The 23522-nt window shown below is 39.0% G+C and overlaps 1 protein-coding gene across 2 annotated transcripts in view; it reads right to left on the bottom strand.

Moving 5' to 3' along the window:
- Positions 1-3094: 3094 nt before the first annotated feature.
- The window catches only part of LOC140483210 (heterogeneous nuclear ribonucleoprotein L-like), a 45818-nt gene continuing 25390 nt past the window's right edge, over positions 3095-23522 (bottom strand). For both annotated transcript variants that reach the window (XM_072581287.1, XM_072581288.1), the window contains exons 5-13: positions 22577-22673; positions 22415-22487; positions 18107-18166; positions 14857-15056; positions 14203-14324; positions 13899-14100; positions 10014-10071; positions 5446-5541; positions 3095-3712 (exon numbers count right to left, since the gene is read on the bottom strand). In XM_072581287.1, coding sequence (XP_072437388.1) covers positions 3657-3712; positions 5446-5541; positions 10014-10071; positions 13899-14100; positions 14203-14324; positions 14857-15056; positions 18107-18166; positions 22415-22487; positions 22577-22673 — 964 coding nt within the window. In that variant the 3' untranslated portion in view covers positions 3095-3656. The remainder of the gene's footprint in view (positions 3713-5445; positions 5542-10013; positions 10072-13898; positions 14101-14202; positions 14325-14856; positions 15057-18106; positions 18167-22414; positions 22488-22576; positions 22674-23522) is intronic.

The raw sequence follows: 23522 nt of genomic DNA, 5'->3' as shown, positions 1-23522 counted from the left end.
AAGGAAGTTAATTAATGAAGCAGCTGAAGATGTTAGTGGCTGGGTTGGGACATCCTGCCTTACGAGCGGAGGTGACTGACCTCCAACTACCATAACCCTTTGCATTGGTTACATCTTCCATCACTTTACTGATGATTGAGAGTGATGAGACAGTAATTGGGCTAGATTGGATTTGTCCTGCTTTTATGTACCAGTGAAGCAATAGCCTAGTGGTATTATCACTGGACTTGTTAATCCAGAGACCCAGGATAATGTTCTGGGAACCTGGGTTGGAATCCACCACAGCAGATGGTGAAATTTGAATTCAATAAAAATCTTGAATTAAGAGGCTTGTAATAACCATGAATGCATTGTTTACTGTCAAAAATAAAATAGAATGCCCTTCGGGGGGGGGGGGGGGGGGGGGAAGAAAGAAACTGGCATCCTTACCCAGTCTGACCACTTGGGACTCCAGACCCACAGCAATATTGCTAACTCCTAAAGTGTGGTTGTAGGGTTCAAAGGCAGAAGATAAGGTGCTCTTCCTCCTCATGGCAGGTGGCTTCAATTTGACACTGTAGGCAGCCCAGGATTTGCAAGTCCTTGGGGAATTGAAGTGGTTGGCCACAGGGCACTGGAGTTGTTTGATGCGTGCAGAACAGAGATGTTCCCTGAACCACTCCATGAGTTGGCGCTTGGTCTCCCAACCATAGAGGAAACCACTTTCAGCGTAATTGAGGTAGGATGATGGGCAGGAAAATCTGATAGATTTGAAATGATCCTTTAGGGCCTTGGACACAAGTGAGGGTGGAGGTGCAGCTGCAAGGGAAGGTGCCAGGTGTAGGTGTGTTGCTGAGAGGGTGTAGACTTATCGAGGGTGTCACAGAGGGAACGGTTTCTACGGAACACAGATAGTGTGGGGAGGAAAATACATCGGTGGTGGGGTCTGACTGTACATGGGGAGAATTGCAGAAGATAATGCACTGTATCCAGAGAGGTGCGAGAAGTGAAGCAATTCCACTCCAGGCCATCCTAGATGTGGAAAGAGCTACTTGCAAGAGCTACTAACATACATGAGGTGACAGTGGCAAGCTGCATTCTTAAACTGCTACAGTCTATGTGGTTTAGATACACTCATGGTCTTTTTATGGAAATAGGACCAGGATTTTGACGCATAACAATGGAGAAACAGTGACATTGTTCTAGTTCAGATTTGATATGGCACTTGGGGAGGAATTTCAAGCGGTCACATTCTCATGCATCTGCTGCCCATGTCTTCTGGAATAGTAGAGCTTGTAGGCTTGAAAAGAGGCTTGGTAAATTTCTGCAGGGCTGATTCCAAACAGTACACATGCCAATCATTAGAACATTTTATAGTGAATGGAATCAAAAGAATTTGTGTGTTGGTTGAAGTACATGATGCAGTCAAAATTAAAAAGGGCATCTGGCATCTTTTGAGCAACAATTGACAAAATGGGACAAATTATGGTTCTAAGAGATTCCATCATTCTTACTTACTAGCAGTGAAGCTAGTATTCCAGAGCAAGTAACTCCCTGACTTCCCAATGTTGAGCCTGATTGTGTAGCCTAGCTTCATGACTATTCCAGAATATTGATAATTGGAGTTGCTAGATGGTAATACCACTGAATCTGAAGTGGAAGATGGCCATTATTGCACACATGGTTATTTATCACCTATCACACAAACTTGAAGCTTGTCTAGGGTTACTGCATGCAAGGTAGGCCTGTCACATACTGGCCTGAAATAGTGTAAATGAAACTGAACATTATGTAATCAATGAGCAACCCCATTCTGACCTTGTGTTAGAAAGACATTGGAAAAAAAAGTTGAAGACAGTGGAGCAGGAACTCCGTACTCACCTCTAGAATTTAACCTGTGCTTAAAACTTTTGGTTCAATGAAGTCTGAAGTCAAATGGGACAAATACGTGTGTGTAGGTTAGGCTGACTGAATATTGATGACCTGAAAATCTCTACCTGAGAGTGAATCAAGCTGTCATTGGATATTCAAGACAATGGTACATATTTGGGAACGAGTACAGAAAATAAACAAGCAAAGAAGTGGAGGCCAGTAGCAAACCAGCCATAAACTTACTGAATGGCTTGCAACACCATGTGGCTTATTTCCACTAGTCATTTCATCATTTGATCTCTCCTGTCTTCCATCCTATCACAGATGTTCTTTTTCATTCCCTCCTTACCTTACCTGTGAATACATGTGGAACTTGTTACAATCCAACTTTTGCCAGTTCTGATGTAAGGTCAGAACTTTATGCAGATTTCCAGCATCAGCAAGACTTTGTTTTGACAGATTATAAAAAGGTATTCCACTCATCTCAAAAGGTATGGTTCTACGATGCACCTTAGCCACGTGGACTTAAAATATATTTAACAGATTATATAAATTGCTGTTGCCATTTTATAGCTTCTGTCAGATTCAGAAAGTGCGCAGCTTTGCTCTAAATCATTAAGAATAATGTTCACACGAAATAATTTAAATCATCAACTTTTAACAAGATCATTGAATGATTATAACATTTTCGCCAGCAAGAACATTCAGAATATATTTAACCAGGCGGTTCAAAGACATCCCTGGCAACAAAAGTATCAGAATTGTGAAAAATCCTCATAGCTGTTTCCTAAATGTGATAGTTAAGCCAGTTTAGAGTCTCAGTGCTCGGAGGTAATTCAGAGCTGTAGTGGCAAGACAACTGCTCTGTATGGTTAAGCTGTACGGTTCAATTCCCACCGTCATGCCCATTGGGAAGGCTTCCAATTGAGGATTTGGATAACACGAGCTCGTTTTAAATAAATCAATTGATCATCTTTTGGGAAAGGGAACTCCACATCTTTTAAGCAAATGATGCATTTAGATTTCCCAGCAATGTCAAGATCAAATTCTGTAACACATGCTTCAAACACAGACTGGATTTGTGATGTGTGGGGTTAGGGGAGGAAAGAAAAGAAACAAAAACAAGCAAATATTGAGAGTACAGTTAGCGACAACTGGTTTCTTAGTTGCAACAAGTTGACCACCAATTTTAAGTTTAGTTTTACAACCTTTATTATTGCTACTTGAGAAACAAACCACAGGGTAGTTGTAATAATTGTTTAATGAATTAGTGAACCACAGCAAGAATCAACATGTGGCAACAAGCTATACATATACCAAGTATGAGTATAGTGTTCAAAATCAACTCAGTTGGCACTTCAGTTTGTAGAATACATAACCTTCCAGATGACAACTGTTTTTCGTTAATAGCAAAACAAACTTGCAAACTACATTTCCCAAAGAATAAAAATCCTAGTTTCATCTCACTACGGAAAGTGCCTTTAAATTTGTAAATATGCCACAAGCAGATATTTTTCACCACTTGCATAGTTCTAACGTACAAGGTCACTTGCATAAACATTAAGCTCCAAGTACTGATACACTGACTGCAAAGAAAATTACCTAGGAAAAGGAACACTTTAGTTAAATGTCTACTTTTACATTGATACAATTCTGAAAAAAATTACAATTTGAACAAAACAAAGAAAATGTCTTCCACTTAGTAGGTAGTTGCAAGATAGGACTCCTCTCTCGCAATTTGTAAATGGCCCATTTATATTTACTACAAAGTGTTAATTCAAAATCTTCAGACTTTACTTGGATCTTCATGCATGGGACATGGTGGAAAAGCAGAGTTTCAAGGTGTAAGGATATGGGCCATCTAAAAATTAAAAAAAAAAAACATTCTTGGCTTAATGTCACATAACTGAAAACAGAAGTTAAAACATATTTTAAATAGCATTACAAAGTAAAAGTCATTATGTGTAGAATGCCCCACTACTAATTTGCAATTTGGGGACTAAAATTAATTTGCTATTTGCTCATTACAACTCAATGAAAAATGCTTGTTCCATAAGTGTTATGCAAGATAAATTTTTCAGCTGGCAAATTGCATGATTAAATAATTTTGTCACAAAAGCTACTCCACCAAATGTGTGGGCATACCACAATCAAAAAACAATTCTGTTCTGTTTCCACACTGTTAGTAATCTAATCTAATTAGAAAAGAAAGCGGTTTGAATTTGAGAACACTGACCCATTATCAGAAAGTTTTCTTTCAAGAAAAAAACCCATCACATTTTAATTTCATTTCAATCATTACCATCTTTGACAAAATTGTCAACCAAGTTCTGCCATTCATAACTACACTACCAGAAATCCCTATAAAATTCAATTCGATCAATTCAAAAAGCTGCTATAATCCATAAATCAGTAAGACACACTGGCTTGGATGTGCAATCAAATATTCCCAACGTACGAATCTGTTCAATAAAAAACTTTTGTTCAAGTCTAAAGTGAAATAATTTCTGTCTGATAGACATTCTTAGTGATAACGTAGCAGTGAATCGGATTATTTCGCATATTATTTGTTGTCATCCAGGGTATTTCAAGTATTGCTCAAAGTCAGCCATTCCTTCCTTCCTTACTGATGCAGCACTCTCCCATTCTAAAATGTGTTAAATTATGTAGAGTAATTTACCCCAATTAACTCCGTAAAATGAGGATTCAGCTTTTTGGCCCTTTCCTATTGATGTAGTGACTTGCATTTTTTCCTCTCTCATGGGAGTTAACCTTTAACCATGCTTATAATCTCTCATTTCCCGTATAAACAAGAACTCATAAGAATGATAGATGTATTTGAATCTCAAGTCATAAATTTTATCATTTGTTAATTTGTGCTGCAAATACAAAAGGTGTATAGAAATAAATATCTTATTTGAATACACACACATTGATCTTCTCAATTTAAAAGATAAATCCAGCTGCACTGAGTTGCTAGAATTATCCACCTCATCATACCATAACTACTATCATATTCTAAATAAAAGATGAAAATGCTGAATAGGTCTGGCAGCATCAGCTTCTGTAGAAAGAAGTGTGATAAGAATTAATGTTTCAGGTTCTGACAAAAGACCCAAAACATTAATTTTTCCACCACTTCCAGTGTTTTTCCAACATGTTCTGTATTCAGATTTTAAGCATGTGCAGTACTTAGTACTGGTTTAGATCATGACTATATAATCATGACACAGATGAACATTGTTTATGGCTTCGTTCCCTTCCCCAAAGATTAAGGAAACTGTCAAAATAGTCACTCTGCTACTCATTCTGTTTGATTTGTTGCGTGCAAATCCTACAAGTTATTGCTGAAAGCAACAACAGGATAAAATTTCTCACTAAAGTCAATATGAGTAATCTAGTCACAGTCACAGCTGTACAGCACTTCCCTCAAGTTTCCCACATTACCTAACAGATTGACAAATTTAAATTTACACAATTGGACAAATTTTCATATCCATTTCTAGTTTAGGCTCTGGGAGGTTAAGATAATCCTTACCTATTACACAAATTGAACCTTTTAAGCTTTCACCATCCCACTTATAGAACACTTACTTGTGTTTTTCATCTGGTAGTGATTCAGGACAGTCAGTGCTTCCACGGCATCACTTTTCGTCTCCCATTCCAAAAGGCCAGATAAACTCCTATCAGCTAGAAAAGAAACAGATTGCCAAAAGTCATCTAACAAGTAGACTACCAGATTACTATACATTAAATTAAAACAATACTAGAAAGAATGTTAGTGTGATGTCTCAGAAGTGACTGTTCAGACTCAAGCATTGCCATGCAATGGACGCAAGCCTATCCTCATGTCTGTCGTCAAGCTACCCTATGTGCAGATTAACAAACAAGGCTGAAGATATTTAATACAAAGCAGAATTCCCAAACTTTAAAAGACACCCATGCTGACTTCACAAATCTCCCTTTCACATTCTAAACGTGAACTTAAAAAATGTTGTCCCAGACCCATACACAAAAAGACAATCACCAAGCCCACTTCAACAATTTCCTTGTCTCTACTTTGACTCATGCTTTTTCTTTATTAAGACTTGCTTTCTAAACAGCAACCCTGACTGAACTTCAAGAGCTTGCATCTCACAGTGCACTAAGTTCACTATCCACTACTCCAATTGTTCAGCTTTTTAATTCTAGTCAATGAAGCTTTGCTACATCTAAAACCCCTGCCTTACAGTTTTAGATTGCAACTCTCCACTCTTCTAGTTTTAAAGATGGTGTTGTTCCTCCATTACACCCAACATACACACTTTGAAAGTCCTTTCTCAGAGCCCAGTTAGTAGTACATCTTCAAAACTCACTTTTCTTCAGCTAGACACACGTTCCTAAACCTCCACTTCTACCCCTTTTGTTCAGTAATCCATTTGTTTGTAAGACACATCATTAAATGGTGATCGATATCAGGACCACAGATTCTCTTAAATGTATATAAATGACTTGAATTTGGGTTGACCCTCAGAAAATGAACAATGACAAGATTCTTAACAGACTTGAAGAGGACAGTGCGGTAAAACGAAAGATAGTTGGAAAGTGTGTATTCGATGAAATCAGACAGCCAAAAATTTTAGGATAAATGACAGACGAAGATAAAAACTATGCTGGCAGTGAAAGGAGTGGGAGTTTGTCTCCTGGAGGTCTGCCATTTCAACAGTATTACATAAGATCAAAAATACACTGCAAGCTTAAATGGAACTTCACCCAAGGCCATGGTCATCAAACTAGTAAAAGCCCAGTCAGTCAGTCACTGTAAAAGCTAGTATCATCACATTTGTCCACCTGGCATGAATGCATCCTGGGTGGGAAATTCCAATGTCCATTACCAAGACTTGCTCAATAGTGCCCAAACTGACCAATTGGTTGAGTCCTGAAGGGCATAAATGCTAAATTGGGCCTGCACACGTGGCAACGGAACCAAATGTGAAAAACCTACTTGATTCTGTCATCAGTAATTTACCTGCTGCAGATACATTTGTCCATGACAGTATCGGCAGGGGTATCCACCACACACACTTGTTGAAACAAAGTCCTGTCTTCAGAGAAAGGATATCTGCCAATGTTGAATGTCACTACTGATGTTAAATGAGATAGATTTCAAAACATCTAGCCTCAAACATGGACATCTATGGGACACCAAAGGCCATCAACAGCACATCTGTATTCAACCACAATCTGTAATCTTACGGCCACAGCATAACCCACATTCTACCATAACCGTCAAACCCGAAGATCAATCCAAGTTCAATGAGTGAGAAAATACCAGTAGCAAAAGCAATATGATACCAAAGTGACGTATCAGCCAAGAGACGATATAACACCGAACTACCTCCATGCCAAACAAAATTATGTGATATGCAGAGCTAAGCTATTCCAAAACGAGCAGATTAGATCAAAATTCTACAGACCTGCCAAATTCAGTAATGAATGAAGGACAATTAATCTAACTGGAACAGCAGACTCCAGAAATATTCTAAATGATAAGTAAACACAGTCATCAGTACAAAAGTCAAAGCTCTAGCATTTGCAAACATCTACAGTCAGAAGTGCTGAACATATGATGGATCTCTTCCTGTGGTCCCCAGCATTACAGATCTCTGCCAATTTGATTCCCTCCATATTAGAAAAAAGGCGGCTCAAGGAACTGAATACTACAAAGACTATAGGCCCTGACAACACTTCAGCAACAGCACTGAAAGGCTTTGGATTTTTTTAAAAAAAAGCACCTAGTTCTTCGCCAAGCTGTTCCAGTACAATTGTAATGCCAACATTAATCTGGCGATGTGGAAAATGGTGTAGGTGTGTCTTCTCCTCAAAAGAGCAGGTTAAATTTATTGCCTCAATCAACCCTTGATTATCAGTAACACGATAGAAAGATTTGTCCACAGGGATGTTAAGCAGCACTTACCCAGCAATAACATGCTCAATGACATTCAGTTTGTACTACATCAGGGCCACTCAGCTCTTTACCTCATTACAGACTTGGTTTGAACATAGACAGAAGAGCTAAAGTGAAAACAGGAGGTGCAGGTGACTGCTGTTGACATCAAGGTAGCATTTGACCAAGTGTAGCATGTAGGAGCCCTAGCACAACTGGAGTTAATGGGCATAAGGAGAAAGTGAGGACTGCAGATGCTCTGATCTACAGCATCTGCAGTCCTCACTTTCTCCTCAGCTCTGATCTACAGCATCTGCAGTCCTCACTTTCTCCTGCGCTTTTCCAGCAACATTTTCAGTTAATGGGCAAAAGCTGGTCATGATTGTCAGGCACGAATAGTCTCAGTCCCAGGACATCACTCAAGAGTTTATGTGTCCCAGACTGAATCACCTTCAACCAATTCATCAATGGCTTTCCCTTCACCACAAAAGGTCAGAGATGAGCATGTTCCACAATATTTAGCACCAATCCTGACTCCTCAGATACTGAAGGAGCCGGTGTCTATGTGCAGCAAGACCTGAACATCACCCAGCTTGGCTTGATAAGAAGTGACATTCATTTACACAAGTGTCAGACACTGCCCATCTCATACAAGAGGGAATGTGGTCACCTTCTGTAGACGTGTGACAACATCCAGGGATCCCGCTTACCAGGAACTGACCTGTACCAGCCATATACATACATAAGACACATACACACACAAGAATACACCAGACACTCCTGACTTCCCAAAGCCTAACAACTATCTGAAAGACACAGGGCAAGAACGTGATGCAATAATCTTCACTTGCCTGGTCAAATGCATCTTCAATACCACCCAAGAAGCTTGAAATCATCCAGAACAAAGAACCCCACTTAATTAGCCAACCATCTAACACTCAAATTCACTCTGTTCACCACGGATGCAGTGGTGCATCAATATGTGCTACAGCAACTCACTATGGCTATAAACACCACATTATGTATCTCCATATCTAGAAGACAAGGACAATAGATGCACATGCACACAGCACCTGCAAGTTCTTCAAATAACACATTCCTGACTTTCAACTAAATCTCCATTTCTTCACTGTTTTGAAGTCAAAATATTCAAACATCTTCCCTAACAGCACTATGGGTATACCTACATCCCAGGGACTTCGGCTATTTAAGAAAGGGGTTCCTCGCCACCTTCAAAGCGATTAGGTCCACAGCAGTAAGTAAATAAATGAAAAATTGCTAGTTTTGGTAATTTTAACTTTAAAAATGCCAGGCACAAATTATGCAATAGCAAATCATAAAAGTTTGGGTGTGGAGGGCATGCCTCTGTGTGCCTCCTGGCATGCATATATTTCAGATATCTCATACAGGCATAGGGTAGCAAGGAAGTATTGCAAGAAATAATTGCAGGAACTATGGGAAAGTGAGACTAATCAGATTACTCTTGAAAATGAAGCTGGCACAGATTCAAATGGCTTCAATTCAAATGTTATATTATTCTAAGTTATGACACTTAATAGAACTGAAAGTGTGATTTTTATGATTAAGGCTTCCCAAACTAAAAAGGTTGTGAACTCCAGCAGCTGTCATGGAGCTCCAACTGAGTGCTAACAGCTGTGCGACTCCTTTAAATCTTGCATTTCTAACAGTGGGCCTGGCCCAAAAGACTAATCTGGCACACCTGAAACTGATCTAGAAAAAAATCATTGGAAAGGTAGGTACATTTTACTTTAAGAAGTTGTCAGTTAAACAGTTCTCCACTCTCCCATGTCTAGACCTCTCCTTACCTCCCTATCTCAACCCTTTTTCCACTGTCAAAGATTTCTCATACCTTCGGATACATACTGTATCCATCCCCGCTGCCACAGGTCTCTTACCCCTCCCCATTCAGTGTCACAAGTCTGGAATCATTACAATTTTCAAGCAGCAAAATGGGAAAATGAGAAGAGTTTTGGGAAGCAATGGTGTAATACTCAGATTGAAGGCAATGAACAGCTGAAGCTAGATTTCAATTATTTGAAATGGAAATTGCATAAATCACATCTGTTTTGAAAAGGTTTCACAATGTTCAAAGCATGATCAAATCTCAAATCATTTAAAAATATTTATCACAAATAAATTAAGTTTCCATAAAAAAGTAGAGATTAAAAATATAGAATTACACAATTATGACTTGAGTTTTCAATTGTCCACTTACATTTTCCAGTAAATGTCTTGAAAGTTCTAAAAGGTTTCAGTTCACAATCTTCACAAACCTAGGTGAGACATAGAATGGTTTACATTAAATGCTATAGAGAGCATGAATGATTTCATAACAGTGAGGCAATCATCCCAGTGCATTACAACTAATTGCGAAGCATTCCTAATGGATACAAAATTATGAATTTTACACAAGTGACCAAGAATTGCTCAGTAGTCACTAAACCAAACTACTTGTAAGGAAACTAGCATGAGGGTGTAACCTATTTGAATCTGTCCATATTGCCATAGATATAACAGCATTGGTATGATGCACAGTCTCTACAGATAAGACAGCGAGGAAACTCCATGTCATGTCGTACAATTGCCATACTGGAGGAGAACTGATTGGCATTCCAAAACTGGACAGTTTATACAGAACCAAGAATCATCAGGAAGAGACATGATCACTCTATATGGGGAATATGATATTGTTGCAAACAGAGAGACATGAAGGAAGGGTGGGACTTGTAGCTCAACATACCAGGGTATAGAAATTTCAGACACCATTTTATTCTTGGGGGGGGGGGGGGGGGGGGGGGGATGTGGGGGTGTGGAGAAAGAGATGAATAACAACAGGGACAGCAAGAAGAACAGTGGGGCATTCTTGTATTCATAGGAAATCATCACTGCAATACGTGGAAGGATGTCATAGCAGTATCTTCATATGAGGCATATGGGTAGACCTTCCAAATATAAAATGGGACAATAGCCATGCTGGGATTATACTACAGGCCTCCCAACTGTCAGAGGGAGGTTGGGAAGCAAACATGTAGGCAAATCACAGAAGATTTGAGAGAAACAGGATTACAACATTTAAGAGGCATTTGGATGGGTACGTGAATAGGAAGGGTTTGGAGGGATATGGGCTGGGTGCTGGCAGGTGGGACTAGATTGGGTTGAGATATCTGATCGCATGGACGGGTTGGACCGAAGGGTCTGTTTCCATGCTGTACATCTCTATGACTCTACTGTTGTAGGGCATCTCAATTTTAGCAACATTTACTGGGATTACCTTAGTGAAAGAACTAGATGGGATGGAAGTTTTTTTAAAATGCATCCAGGAGAGCATTTTGTGCCAGTACGTAGATTATCCTACAAAGGTGAGGGCAGTGCTGGACAGAATCCCAAACAGTGAAACCAGTCAAATGGTTAAAGTGCCAGTGGGCAAGCATTTTAGGGATAGTGACTGAATTCTTAAGTCATTACTGAAGGGGATAAAGATAATGCAGAAGTTAAGTGTATAAATTAGAGAAGGCTGATTTTAACATCATTAGACAAGATTCAGCAAACAGACTAGGCACAATTACTTGCAGATAAGTCTATTTTTGGAAAGTAGGAGTCTTTTAAAGTAGGAGAATTCAGGGCCAGCATATTCCTCTAAGAGCAAACGACAGGGAAGTAATTTCAAGGGATCCTGGGTGTCAAGGGATATTAGAGAAAGATGATATTCCAGGTACAGCACAGTAAAACAGGGGTGGCCCTTCAAACGTAGGGTGTAGGATGTTGTTTAAAAAGGAAAGTAGGAGGGCAAAGAGGGGCTGAAAATGTGTTGCTGGAAAAGCGCAGGTCAGGCAGCATCCAAGGAACAGGAGAATCGACGTTTCGGGCATAAGCCCTTCATAAGGGCTTATGCCCAAAACGTCGATTCTCCTGTTCCTTGGATGCTGCCTGACCTGCTGCGCTTTTCCAGCAACACATTTTCGGCTCTGATCTCCAGCATCTGCAGTCCTCACTTTCTCCTTGGGCAAAGAGGGGCTACAAAATACCTTTGGCAGATGGGATCAAGGAAAACCCGAAGGCTTTTCTTAAAGTATTTTAAGAGTAAGAGGATTACCATGGAAAGACTGAGAAATGTAAGAGACTAAAGTAGCAACCGGTGCATGGAGCCAGCTAACATGGGTGAAGTCTTACATGACTGTTTTTCATTCATGTTCACTGAAACACCGAGTAGTCAGCTGGGATGAAGTTACGATTAATAAGGATGATACATTAAGACATTTTAGTGGGCATACAGGTGCATAAATCCCCAGAACCAGATGGTATGTATCCTAGGCTGATCGGGAAGCAAGAGGGGAGATTGCTGGGGCCCTGGCAGAGGTGTGTAACACTGCCCTGGCCACAGGTGACATGCCAGATGACTGGAAGACAGATAATGTGGTTCCTTTGTTCAAAGAGGACAGCAAGGATAGGACTAGTTGGTTTGATATCAGAAGTTGGGAATTTATTGGAAGAAGTTTTAGATTAGATTACTTACAGTGTGGAAACAGGCCCTTCAGCCCAACAAGTCCACACCAACCCGCAACCCACCCATACCCCTACATTTACCCCTTTTTACCTAACACTATGGGCAATTTAGCATGGCCAATTCACCTGACCTGCAGATCTTTGGACTGTGGGAGGAAACCGGAGCACCTGGAGGAAGCCCACGCAGACACGGGGAGAATGGGCAAACTCCACACAGACAGTCGCCTGAGTCGGGAATTGAACCCGGGTCTCTGGTGCTATGAGGCAGCAGTGCTAACCACTGTGTCACCGTTCCTGCCTCAGGCGACTGACTGTGTGGAGTTTGCACGTTCTCCCAGTGTCTGTGTGGGTTTCCTCCGGTTGCTCCGGTTTCCTCCCACAGACCAAAGATGTGCAGGTCAGGTGAACTGGCCATGCTAAATTGCCCATAGTGTTAGGCAAGAGTTGTAAATGTAGGGTATTGGTGGGTTGCGCTTCGGCGGGTCGGTGTGGACTTGTTGGGCCGAAGGGTCTGTTTCCACACTGTAATGTAATGTAATCTAATGTAATCTAAAGTAATCTAATCTAAAGTTTTGAAGAACAGGATTAATCAATACTAGATAAAAGGCAGAGATTGATCAAAGATAGTCAACACTGATTTGTTAGGAGGAGATTCTGTCTAATATTAATTTATTTCTTCATTTAATTTTGAAATGGTGAAGGTGGTACCGTGAGCGTGGTTTACATTGATGCCAGTAAGGTATTTACAAGGTCTGACATGGAAGGCTGGTCAAAAGTCAGGAACCCATGGGATCCAAGACATTGGCAAACTGAATCCAAAACTGCCTTACAAATAGGAGGAAAAGATTGATGGTAGAGGGCTGTGACCAGCAGTGTACCATTGAGCATCGGTGCTACGGCCCTTGCTGTTATGCACATTAACAGCTTGAAAGTTCATGTAGAAGGTTTAATTAGCAAGTTGCAGATGACACTGTTGATATGGAGGATAGTCCCAGGTTAGTCTGATATGATCAGCTGGTAACTTGGGCAGAGCAATGACAGATGGAACTTAATCCTAATAGTGAGAGGTGATGCATAGTAAGGGAACAACATATACAAATGAATAGCAGGCCCCTAGGGGGTAATGAGGAACAAAAGAACTTGCTGTACAAGTCCATAGATTCCTGAAGGTGTCAGTACAGGTAGATAGGGTGGTGAAGCAGCATATGAAAGGATTGCTTTCATTAGCTGGGGCAAGGAAATTGTTACAACTTTGTAAGACTGGAGGGCATGTTTAAGATGAGCAGTAGTGAGTTAGATGACATCCAAGAGAAAAACAAAAGTCAAACATATGGAACATGCTGCCGAAAAGGGTGGTGGAGGTAAGTAGTCTCACAACATTTATGAAACATCTGGATAAGTACTTAAAATGCAGGGGCATAGGAGGCTATGGACTAAGTGCACCTAAACAAGAGTGGTGTAGTTTGATGTTTGTTAGTTGGCATATATGGTGGGGCAAAGGGCCAGTTTCTCTGCTATATAATTCAATTCTCCAGTCTTAACTTCTGATATGGGAATAATGGAAGTCTTACTATTTCACTTGCATTAGGCACCTTACCTCTTGAAAGATTTCCTCTGTAACACAAGGTGGAGCATTGAAGAAGTGAAGTACATTGGAAGGAGGCTGGATCCTATTTTTGGCTGCCTGCCCAGGATTAGTGAAGCGGTTATTCCTCGAATTGGTGAACTCCTTGTAACTATCAGTACCATCCACCAACTCATATGATTGGCTTGGTACAATTGATGCCTGTTTAGAGACACTGAAGCAGCACAGTAGTTACAGGGACTGCCCACATCACAAAAACTGAACTGAGAATTCTCTACAAATGTGAAAGCATTTTTTAACAAAGAAAACTGCTTACCACAAATTAAGTTTCTTTCCAAACATCTCCACACCGTTCAGATGGGTGATTGCTCGCTCCACAGAAAATTCATCTCCCATTTCGACCATAGCAGCATCAGGCATACTCTTCATGAACTTGACCTAAGATCAACAGATCATTTATAAAGACTGGAAATTTCTTTAAAAGGCAGCCACATTCTGTAGCACAGTATCTTACTAAAAAAAAAAGTTATTTTTAAAATATTACAAATTAAATTTTCTATTTGGCTGTGGTTTTCACCCCAGCTTGGATGGCTTGGTACCAATATTCTTCAGTCCATTGAAGGAATAAAACCTTTTTTAAAAGAGGTTGTTGCAGGTTCAGGTGGAAAACAGTTTTTATAATTTAGCATCTCAAATCAATTACCGACAAATCAGGCCCATACAGATTTTTAGCTTTATGAAGTCAGGGTATAAAAATAAAGAAATCTTTCCGTGAAATTATAGTTCTGCTGCAGTTTGAATGGTATGTCAATCCCAGACTGTTTCTAAAGTATGGCATCAAGTCTGTACATTTTGATTCTGGAGTTTAGAGCTATTGTAAAAAATTCAATTCAGACAAGCTTAAAATTCAACAATAAAGGCAAGTAAGCATTACAAATAAAGACTAAAACAGAAATAACTTAAGTCTTACCTTTTCAATATTGCCATAGAGGCACAGAAGATTGAAGATTTTTTCACAATTCATTTTATGTGGATTAAGTCCATAAACCATTATAACCTTGCCCTGAGGCACAAATTCAAAGTCAGGAGCAGAGTAGAGATGCATCGGTCTACTGCTGGAAGAGCGTGGATCCATTCTATGTGCTAATGCCAATGGGCTTGTTTGATATCCTGTTCAAAGATTATTAAAATTATCTTTTATGTCAAGTTTGTAAAGTAATTATGCACAGATATAATACCAGAAATAAATAAATACATTTCTGAAAAGCATCTTTCATTTAAGGACAAGCTTCATTCAAAAAAAAAATTGGTGAAATGTTAGTACCGTTGGTTGTTATTTTTAATTTCTGAATACACCAAACTTCAAAAACAAACTGTTCATGTCCATCTTTTCCAACTAGTTCTACATGGCCTTGACATGAAGAAATGTCTTATTGTCATCAAGATGTACAGATTTGGAAGGAAATACATGTAACCACAATTAGAGTAAGTAAATATTTAAGTGTAACAGCCAGCTTAATGACTGACTTTCTGCCTTTTCATCTCTTTTCTTTTGACTGAAATCTTTACATATTATGTAAATATGTTTTTCTTTATCACATTGGTCTCCTCACCTTCAAAAACATGGCATATGACCCTACAGCAACACACCCACGTGCCCTCATTGGCTTTCATCATGATATTTCATTTATTACTTTGATAATTCAAAAGTTTTTTTGACAAAAATTACAAAAGTCAATCTGTGATGTTGGGGTGGTATTTCTTCTTGAAGAGCTGGGAAGCAGTGGAAGTGAGAATAGGAAAACTGTTACGACTCGAAGGTCTATTCTAGATGACAATTATAAAATGAAAGCTTTTTGAAAGATGGAAAAGCTTCTTGATAAACATGTGAACTAAAACACCAAATTTACATCTGCTGTGGCTGTGCTCAATTTATTTATGAAGCAAAGCCAAAAGAACCAGGCCAAGGGACACCAAACATAAATGAATGTTCCACAGAGGGTTGGCAGAAACAAACTGCATTAGAATGAGGAGTAGTTGAAAAGAGAGGAGAATGAGGGGAGAGAGAATGGTAAGATACAGACACAGGGTGCAGGTACAAGACAGTTGTAGGTTATGATAAAATAGGGCAGGGTCAGCACGATATCATAAAGGAGAAGTCATGCATGACAAATCTACTAGAATTCTTTGAGCAAGTAACGAGCAGGTTAGACCAGGGAGAGCCAATGGATGTTATTTACCTGGATTTCAAGATGACCTTTGACAAGGTGCCGCACAGGAAGCTACAGACTAAGATACAGGCCCATCGTGTCAGAGACAAAGTGTTAGCATGGATTAAAGCTTGGTTGCCTGGCAGAAAGCAGAGAGTGGAGACAAAGGGTCTTTCTCAGGGTGGCAGCTGGTGACAAGTGGTGTTCTACAAGGCTCAGTGTTGGGACCACAAATTTTCACTTTATGCGTTAAGGATCTAGATGAACGAACTGAGGACATTCTAGCTAAGTTTGCAGATGGTACAAAGAAAAGTAGAGGGGCAGGTAGCATTGAGGAGGCAGAGAGGGTGCAGAAGGATTTGAACAGATTAGGACAGTGGGCAAAGAAGTGGTAGATGGAGTACAATATGAGGAAGAGTGAGCTCATTCACTTTAGTAGAAAGAGGCATGGACTGTTTTCTAAATGGGGAGAAAATTCAGAAGACTGAAGTGCAGAGAGACTTAAGAGTTTGAGTTTGGATTCTCTCAAAGTAAACTTTGGCATTTATTTTAAGAGGACTTGAACACAAAAGCAGGGATGTACTTCTGAGGCTCTATAATGCTCTGGTCAGATCACGTTTGGAATATTATGCACAGTTTTGGGCCCCATATCTCAAGAAGGATCTACTGACCTTGGATCGTATTCAGGAGGTTCATGAGAATGGTCCCAGGAATGAGAAGTTTGACATACGAGGAACGTTTGAGGACCCTGGGCCTATACTCAATGGAGTTTAGAAGGATATGGGGAAGATCTAATTGAAACACACAGAACATTGAATGGCGTGGATAGAGTAGACGTTGGGAAGATGCTTCCATTGGTAGGAGAGACTAGGACCACTGGGTACAGCCTTAGAGTAGAGTAAAGGAAAGATGTTTTAGAATGGAGATGAGAAACTTCTTCAGCCACAGAGTGGTGAAACTATGGAATTCGTTGTCACAGGAGGCTGTGGAGACCAGGTCATTGAATGTATTAAAGACTGAGATAGATAGGTTCTTCAGTATCAAGGAAGCAATGGTTACAGGGAGAAAGCAGGAGAACGCAGGAGAACAGGGTTGAGAGATTTATCACACGTGATTGAATAGTGGAGCAGATTCGATGGGCTGAATGGCCTAATATCTGCTCCTGTGTCTTTTGGTCTAAGTTGAGACAGCTGCTTAAAAGGTATAGAAGATTGTTAGTCTTAAGGAGTCTGCATAAAAATAAGGAAACCTTTATATGAAATAATAATTCTGCTCTAGTTGGAGTGGTTTGTCAATTCCAGACACTCTTCCAAAAGTGTGTTGTTTCAAGCCTATGTACAAAACACTTCAGTTATTTTGAGTGACTATAGAAAACTGAGTTGCTCTGTTTAAAACAGATGTTAAAAGGGAAGATAAGGAGAAACTGTTTCCATTGCAGGATTCGTAAAAAGTGGGCAAAAATTTAAGATAATAAAGACTCAGAGGTAAGAAAGCACTGTCTTGCCAGTAAATAATAACAAATCTACAATTTACTTCCTGAGGAGACAGTTGAAGCAGATTTGGTAACTTTCAAGAAAAAACAACTGAATAAGCATTTGGATGGGGAAAACTTTGTAGAGATTTGGATAAAGAGCAAGAGAATGGGATAATTTGGATAGTTCTTTTGAAAAGATGGCACTAGAACAATTGCTCAACTGGTCACATTGTGCACCCAAATCATGCAAGTTCCTCTTCCTGTGGAACGTACAGGCAATACTGCAAGGCAGACTCAGATTGAGTAATAAGAGAATTTCTGCAATGGCAAAGGGAAATTCAAAAAATGCAAAATATTCTCCTATGCTTTCAAATAAAGGCTCAAAAGAAAGAATTTTCACTCTGCTTAACAGATGACCATGAAAGCAAGCCTTTTTTTCAATAAGAGGAAGTGAAAATCAGTCTATGGTTACAATATTAGGGTTAGTGAATATAAAGAGAAGAGTCCTGAAATATTTTATTAGAACTGCTGGTTACCCCCATATGTTGAAGGGTGATCTCCTAGAAGGGCTGGCTGTCCTTGTCGCCTTCTTTCATCTGGAATTAAAGAAAGGAACAGAAATTAAGCGATTTGCAAATGCTTGCATAATCATGCAAGTACAGTACTGAGATTCAGTACTTAGGTTCCCCTGTACAGTATTTATTTAAAAACAAAATTTTTCACTTTTCATGAACACATTATACAGAAAGTCAAAAACACTTGCACAATGCATTTTACAATTGATAAAAATACAATTTTGAAAAAACAGTACCTGTTCTTTTGTACCATAAGCTTCAAACAGCAAGATACAGCAGTTTCAAAACGGCCTTCTTAATAACTTGCAGGAGGATTCAGCAAAAGCGAGATGCTTCGCCCCTGCATTACAGTTTTATAATCAGTAAATACAGGGTTTTAAAAGGTAAACATACATAATTTTTAAAAAAAACTTTACATGTGGTAAAATAAAAATCAGAATAGTTGGTTGGGCAAATCCAATGGCTTTAACGTTTTACAAATACCTCATTCTATATAGAAATTTGCCTCAGTCAGCAGACATGTGAGGAGTGGTTTCTTTGCCGAGTTAGATGAGTAATAACAGAACATTGAACAAATATTTTGGCTTTGAAGCTAAAGCCATTTATTTTAATGTATGGATATGGTCAACCAACAAAGCTTGATCACAAATCCAGAAACAATCGAATGTTGTGCAAAGATGGAGTAAGAATAAACCGAAACAGGCATTTCTGACATTTCTACAACTTTTAAGACCTAAAAAAAACTCTGCTTTTTTGGAATTAACTGTATGTATCATGCTTACAAATACTCAGCAATTTTGGCAGATTGTCATTTCCAATGCATTTTATGGCCAGAAGTTAGGTTGAAAACAGAGTACTGAAAGGTCCATCAAGAATTACAGTAACCAGTTATATTCTCAAATCAATTACTGATACAAAACTACAATGAATTTGATCAAGACAATTATAAACACATTGCCATAATGACAAAAAAAAGGGCCAGCTTATGATGAGAATGAAGATATCTTTCTTGCGCTAGCAGTTATTTTTGCTTTCCATTTTAAGGGGAATCCCACATATCTCTGCTTTGACATTCAAATATGGAAGCCAGTAGAACACAATTGTAAACAGACAGAGGAGAAAGCATAACAGTATGAGAAGGAGAGGGCTTTATGGGCATGCACCAATTTACTTTCCAGTACCACAATCTAAATATCCATCTCGTGTTGGCAGTTGATACAGTAACTGCCCTCATCAGTTTCTTCTCCTCCTCCCTATTTTATAGCCTAACCCCAAGGATACTGAAACATGTCATGCTTAACAATTAGAAGATATACTCATATTTTGAGTTAGTTCAATTTCATCAACAGACTCTACTGAATCTTAAAGAACTGCACAATTCCTGGCTTAAATAAAATTTGCTATTTCCTCATTAACTTCTAAATGTAGTATTAGCCAGATGTTCAAATTGGACTTAATTGAATTAAGGTTTAATTATTTTTAAAGTAAAGCATTTCCAGTTTGTAAACATCTTGTGATGCTTTATTAAGATGACATTTATATAACATTGCTAAATAAACTTGGGATGGTTGAAAGTGCATTATAGCCAATGATCTACTTTTTGAAGCATAGTGACTTACACAGAAAAGCAAGGCAGCAAAATCCCAAACTGTCCTATGGAAGTAGCAAAATAACCTGTTTCTCAGAATTGGATGAAGTCATGGAAACTTCCCTGCACTTAATAAACTGCTAACGAAATCAGTGCTTATACATTTTCTGGACAGAGCACGCAGGATCTCAATTAAACATCTCTTATATCTCAAAAACAGCACACCCGACAGTGCAGCATTCTGTTTCTACTGCAGTGAAAATGTCAACCTGCATAATGGACTCAAGTTTCTGCAGTAGGACTTGACACATCAATGGTCGCCTCACTTAGTCAAAAGTGATATCTACAAAGTCACAGGAAGACAAGGGCTTCATTTAGTTGTAAAGCAAGTAAAAACAAGCTTTTGAAACATCTTACACGGCTGATATTTTAGGTCTTAAAAGCATGTATTAGTAACAAAAGGGCACATTGGGAATGTGCCAATTTAAAAATGACAATACCAAGTGATCATTATCTCACTGAATGCACTACAGAAATTTTACCATTAATAGCAATATGGCTATTATAAACAAAAAATTCCCTGGTAATTCTTATAGCCCTCCATCTAGCAAGCATACAGTGGTTCCTGGATTTGTCAAAAAGCTCAAGTTACTTCAATCTTGAACTGAAACTCAGATGTCTCCACAAGAATTAAAAAGCAAAACAAACAGTCATTAAGTGGACGACTTCTCTTCAACAAAAACTTACAAGAGCAGCTTTTTCATTAAATAATTTATTTCACAGCATTAAATGCATTCAAATAGAATTTCATTTCAGTCTTACGATGAAACTTTGCAAACATATCCTCTGTGCACCGATGAATGGGGAGAAAAGAAAAGTGTCCTTCCTGATCAAGTTTCCTGAGGATGTGTTTGCATGCAGTCTGGGTGATCTGAGATTTATTGAGAGTCTGTTCTGTTTCTGAAGGCTGGATTGTTGTCATTTGTAACTGCGAAATGCTGGCATTCGTTGGAGAGGTGCATGAATTGATTAGTTTGCCTGGCTTGCCCCTCTTCTCTCTGTGGTGTCACTTTCGCTGGTGTACCTGAGAAAATGTCTTGCTCCAGAAGGGAGGGGGGGAAAAAGGATCAATATCCTTCCAACAGTGAAGATGTTAATCTGCAGAAGGTGAATGTAGCTTTGAAGATTTAGTATTTCTGTAACTGAAGTCTTGGTTCTCTCTCTTTCCCCTCTGAGTGAAATGTTCTTGAGTATTGCGTGCGACTTTGAAATCTGCGATTTTCTGTGCCGTAGCCTTGTTTGCATGTACAGTTCATGTAGGTGAGTTGCAGCTACACAGTGCTATAACAAGTGTTGCAAGTGAACTTCAAAACATCCAGCAGAGGACAGTGCAGGTCAACACAGGCAGCTAAACCTGAATAATATTCTTTCCAAAAATGTTAGACTACCAGCAATTGCTGCAAAAATATACAAACCATCAAGCAAAGTGGTTACAATAGTTAGGAAATGATTATGCAACAACAGCAGGAACCATTTAAAAAAAAACTATCTTCAATTCCATAAAATGAATGCATCAACTTTCACTTCTTGGCAAAAAAGCTAATGGATAGCTAACTTATTTAGTATGCTCTTCATTTCTCAAGCCTCCTTTAATAAAAAATACTTAAATCTCTTGATTAGTTCATAATCTGGGTTGGATTACTTTGAAAAATGTAGCAAGAATTTAAACCAAACTAAAGCTGTACTGTGAAATGAGGATTTGGCTTTCTTTTTTAAGGCTACAAAGTTACAGAACGTGAGTGCTGCATCGCTAAAAGCTTAAATATGAAGTCAAGCCAATAAAGACCCCTCCCCCACACCCCCAATTTAAGATACCCTTCATTTTTTATACAAGGGTTGGACAACTCAATTTGAATCACAGAGCCGTTCTAACAATCTGCATCACTCAGGTCACACATGGGTTGCACTGAAGGACTCCCTATATTTCCAGCTCTCTTCTGAAACCAGTAACTCTCAAGCCTTTGATTCCACAAGAGAGAAAGACCAGCTTTTACACAAAGACCAATTATTCTATCATGTCTTTCACAATTTCAGAATGTCTAAGCTTTTACAGCCAATTAAACACTTTTTGAAATACAGTAACTGTTGTAATATAGTAAAAATACCAATGCCTGGTACAAGTCAATTAATTCAGAAGAAATATATAGTTTATACTATTAACTGTGTCTGATTTCCACTGGGAAGACATAAATTAGAACAAACTCAGTCTAAATTGCACCCTTTCACAGTTCAGAATATTAAGAACCATTTGTCATCACCCCTTATTTAAAGGCCAATTTTCCCATGTCCATTAGGCAAAAAAACCCCCCACAATTTTAAAAGACAGATGTGAATCCTCGACTGCTAATTAAAACAGATAGAAGTTAGTCAATGTTATGAGTGCAAACCAAATAGTGTTTGAACATGGTACAATAGATTGTATAATTTTTAAAGGCCATTCTATATGACAGATCCTTATTTTAGCACATACCCTGTTGCTAAGTTAAAGACAGATTTCTGTCACTATTCCTGGACTTGAGGCAAAATGGATATTTGTTGCTGGAGGTCTAACATGGTAACAGGATGCATCATGTGCAAACAAAATCTAAAAAGCTGACACAAATAATGAGGGTACACCATACCTCGAGCAGTTAAATCGGGATTAGTGTAGTCCCAGGATTCGCTATCATTCTTGAATACGTTCAGTCGAGTAGGCTGGTGAATTGAAAGAACATCTTCTTGTTTTAGTGTGTGAAAAGCAAGAATTGAATTCTCATTTAGAAAATGATCCATTTTAAGATTACCTTGGCATACTCAATTTTGAGTGTGCAGCAACCAGAATAAATGTCTGCACCATTCAGAGAGGCCTTTGCCTTCTGGGCACTTTGGACTGAATCAAATGTGAAAAATGTTAAGGAGCAAACAGTGACTTTAGTAAGTAAATATTAACAAACAACAGTCAGGGCCATACCCATTTCTGTCCTATGAATGTGGATAAAAGGTTCTTTTTCAATCCAGTCCCTCCATGTTGAGTTGGAAGTCGGTATGCAAAATTGTTTCCATCTTCCCAGGGTAGAAGACTTGAACTGAAAATGTGTTGCTGGAAAAGCGCAGCAGGTCAGACAGCATCCAAGGAGTAGGGGAAATCGACGTTTCAGGCATGAGCCCTTCTTCATTAATCGGGCTCATGCCCGAAACGTCGATTCTCCTGCTCCTTGGATGCTACCTGACCTGCTGCGCTTTTCTAGCAACACATTTTCAGCTCGGATCTCCAGCATGTGCAGTCCTCACTTTCTCCTAGAAGGCTTGAACTCAACATAAGTGGTTGACCATTCAGTGCTGAGAAGAAGTTAAATTACTAGAAGGCTTGTGAATCACTAGAGTTGTCCATCCAAGGGTTGTGGATGTCCAGTTGATTCAAACATTCAACATAAGATCAATATGATTTTGGCCCCTAAAGAAATTGAGGTTTATTAGGTATATATTAGAAAGGTGCAGCCCAGGTAGATGAATAGCCACAATTTGAATGAATACTGGGGCATGGTCAAGAAACCGAAAGGCCTACTCATGCCACGTTCTTATATGCAGCTTTCAAAACCTCAAAATATCCAAATTAACTTTACATCCATGGAGTACATCAGATTCATAGTCACCACAGTAATATAGGAAACTTAATAACAAACCTGTCGAGCAACAATCTCAAACAGCAATGAGTCAACAGGTCATATAAATGGCTTTGGTGATGCTGGT

This window comes from Chiloscyllium punctatum, chromosome 11 (assembly GCF_047496795.1).
Source record: "Chiloscyllium punctatum isolate Juve2018m chromosome 11, sChiPun1.3, whole genome shotgun sequence".
Classification (NCBI taxonomy): Eukaryota; Metazoa; Chordata; class Chondrichthyes; order Orectolobiformes; family Hemiscylliidae; genus Chiloscyllium; species Chiloscyllium punctatum.
The sequence above is the reverse complement of the archived record's forward strand: the minus strand, read 5'-3'. Positions and strand labels throughout refer to the sequence as shown.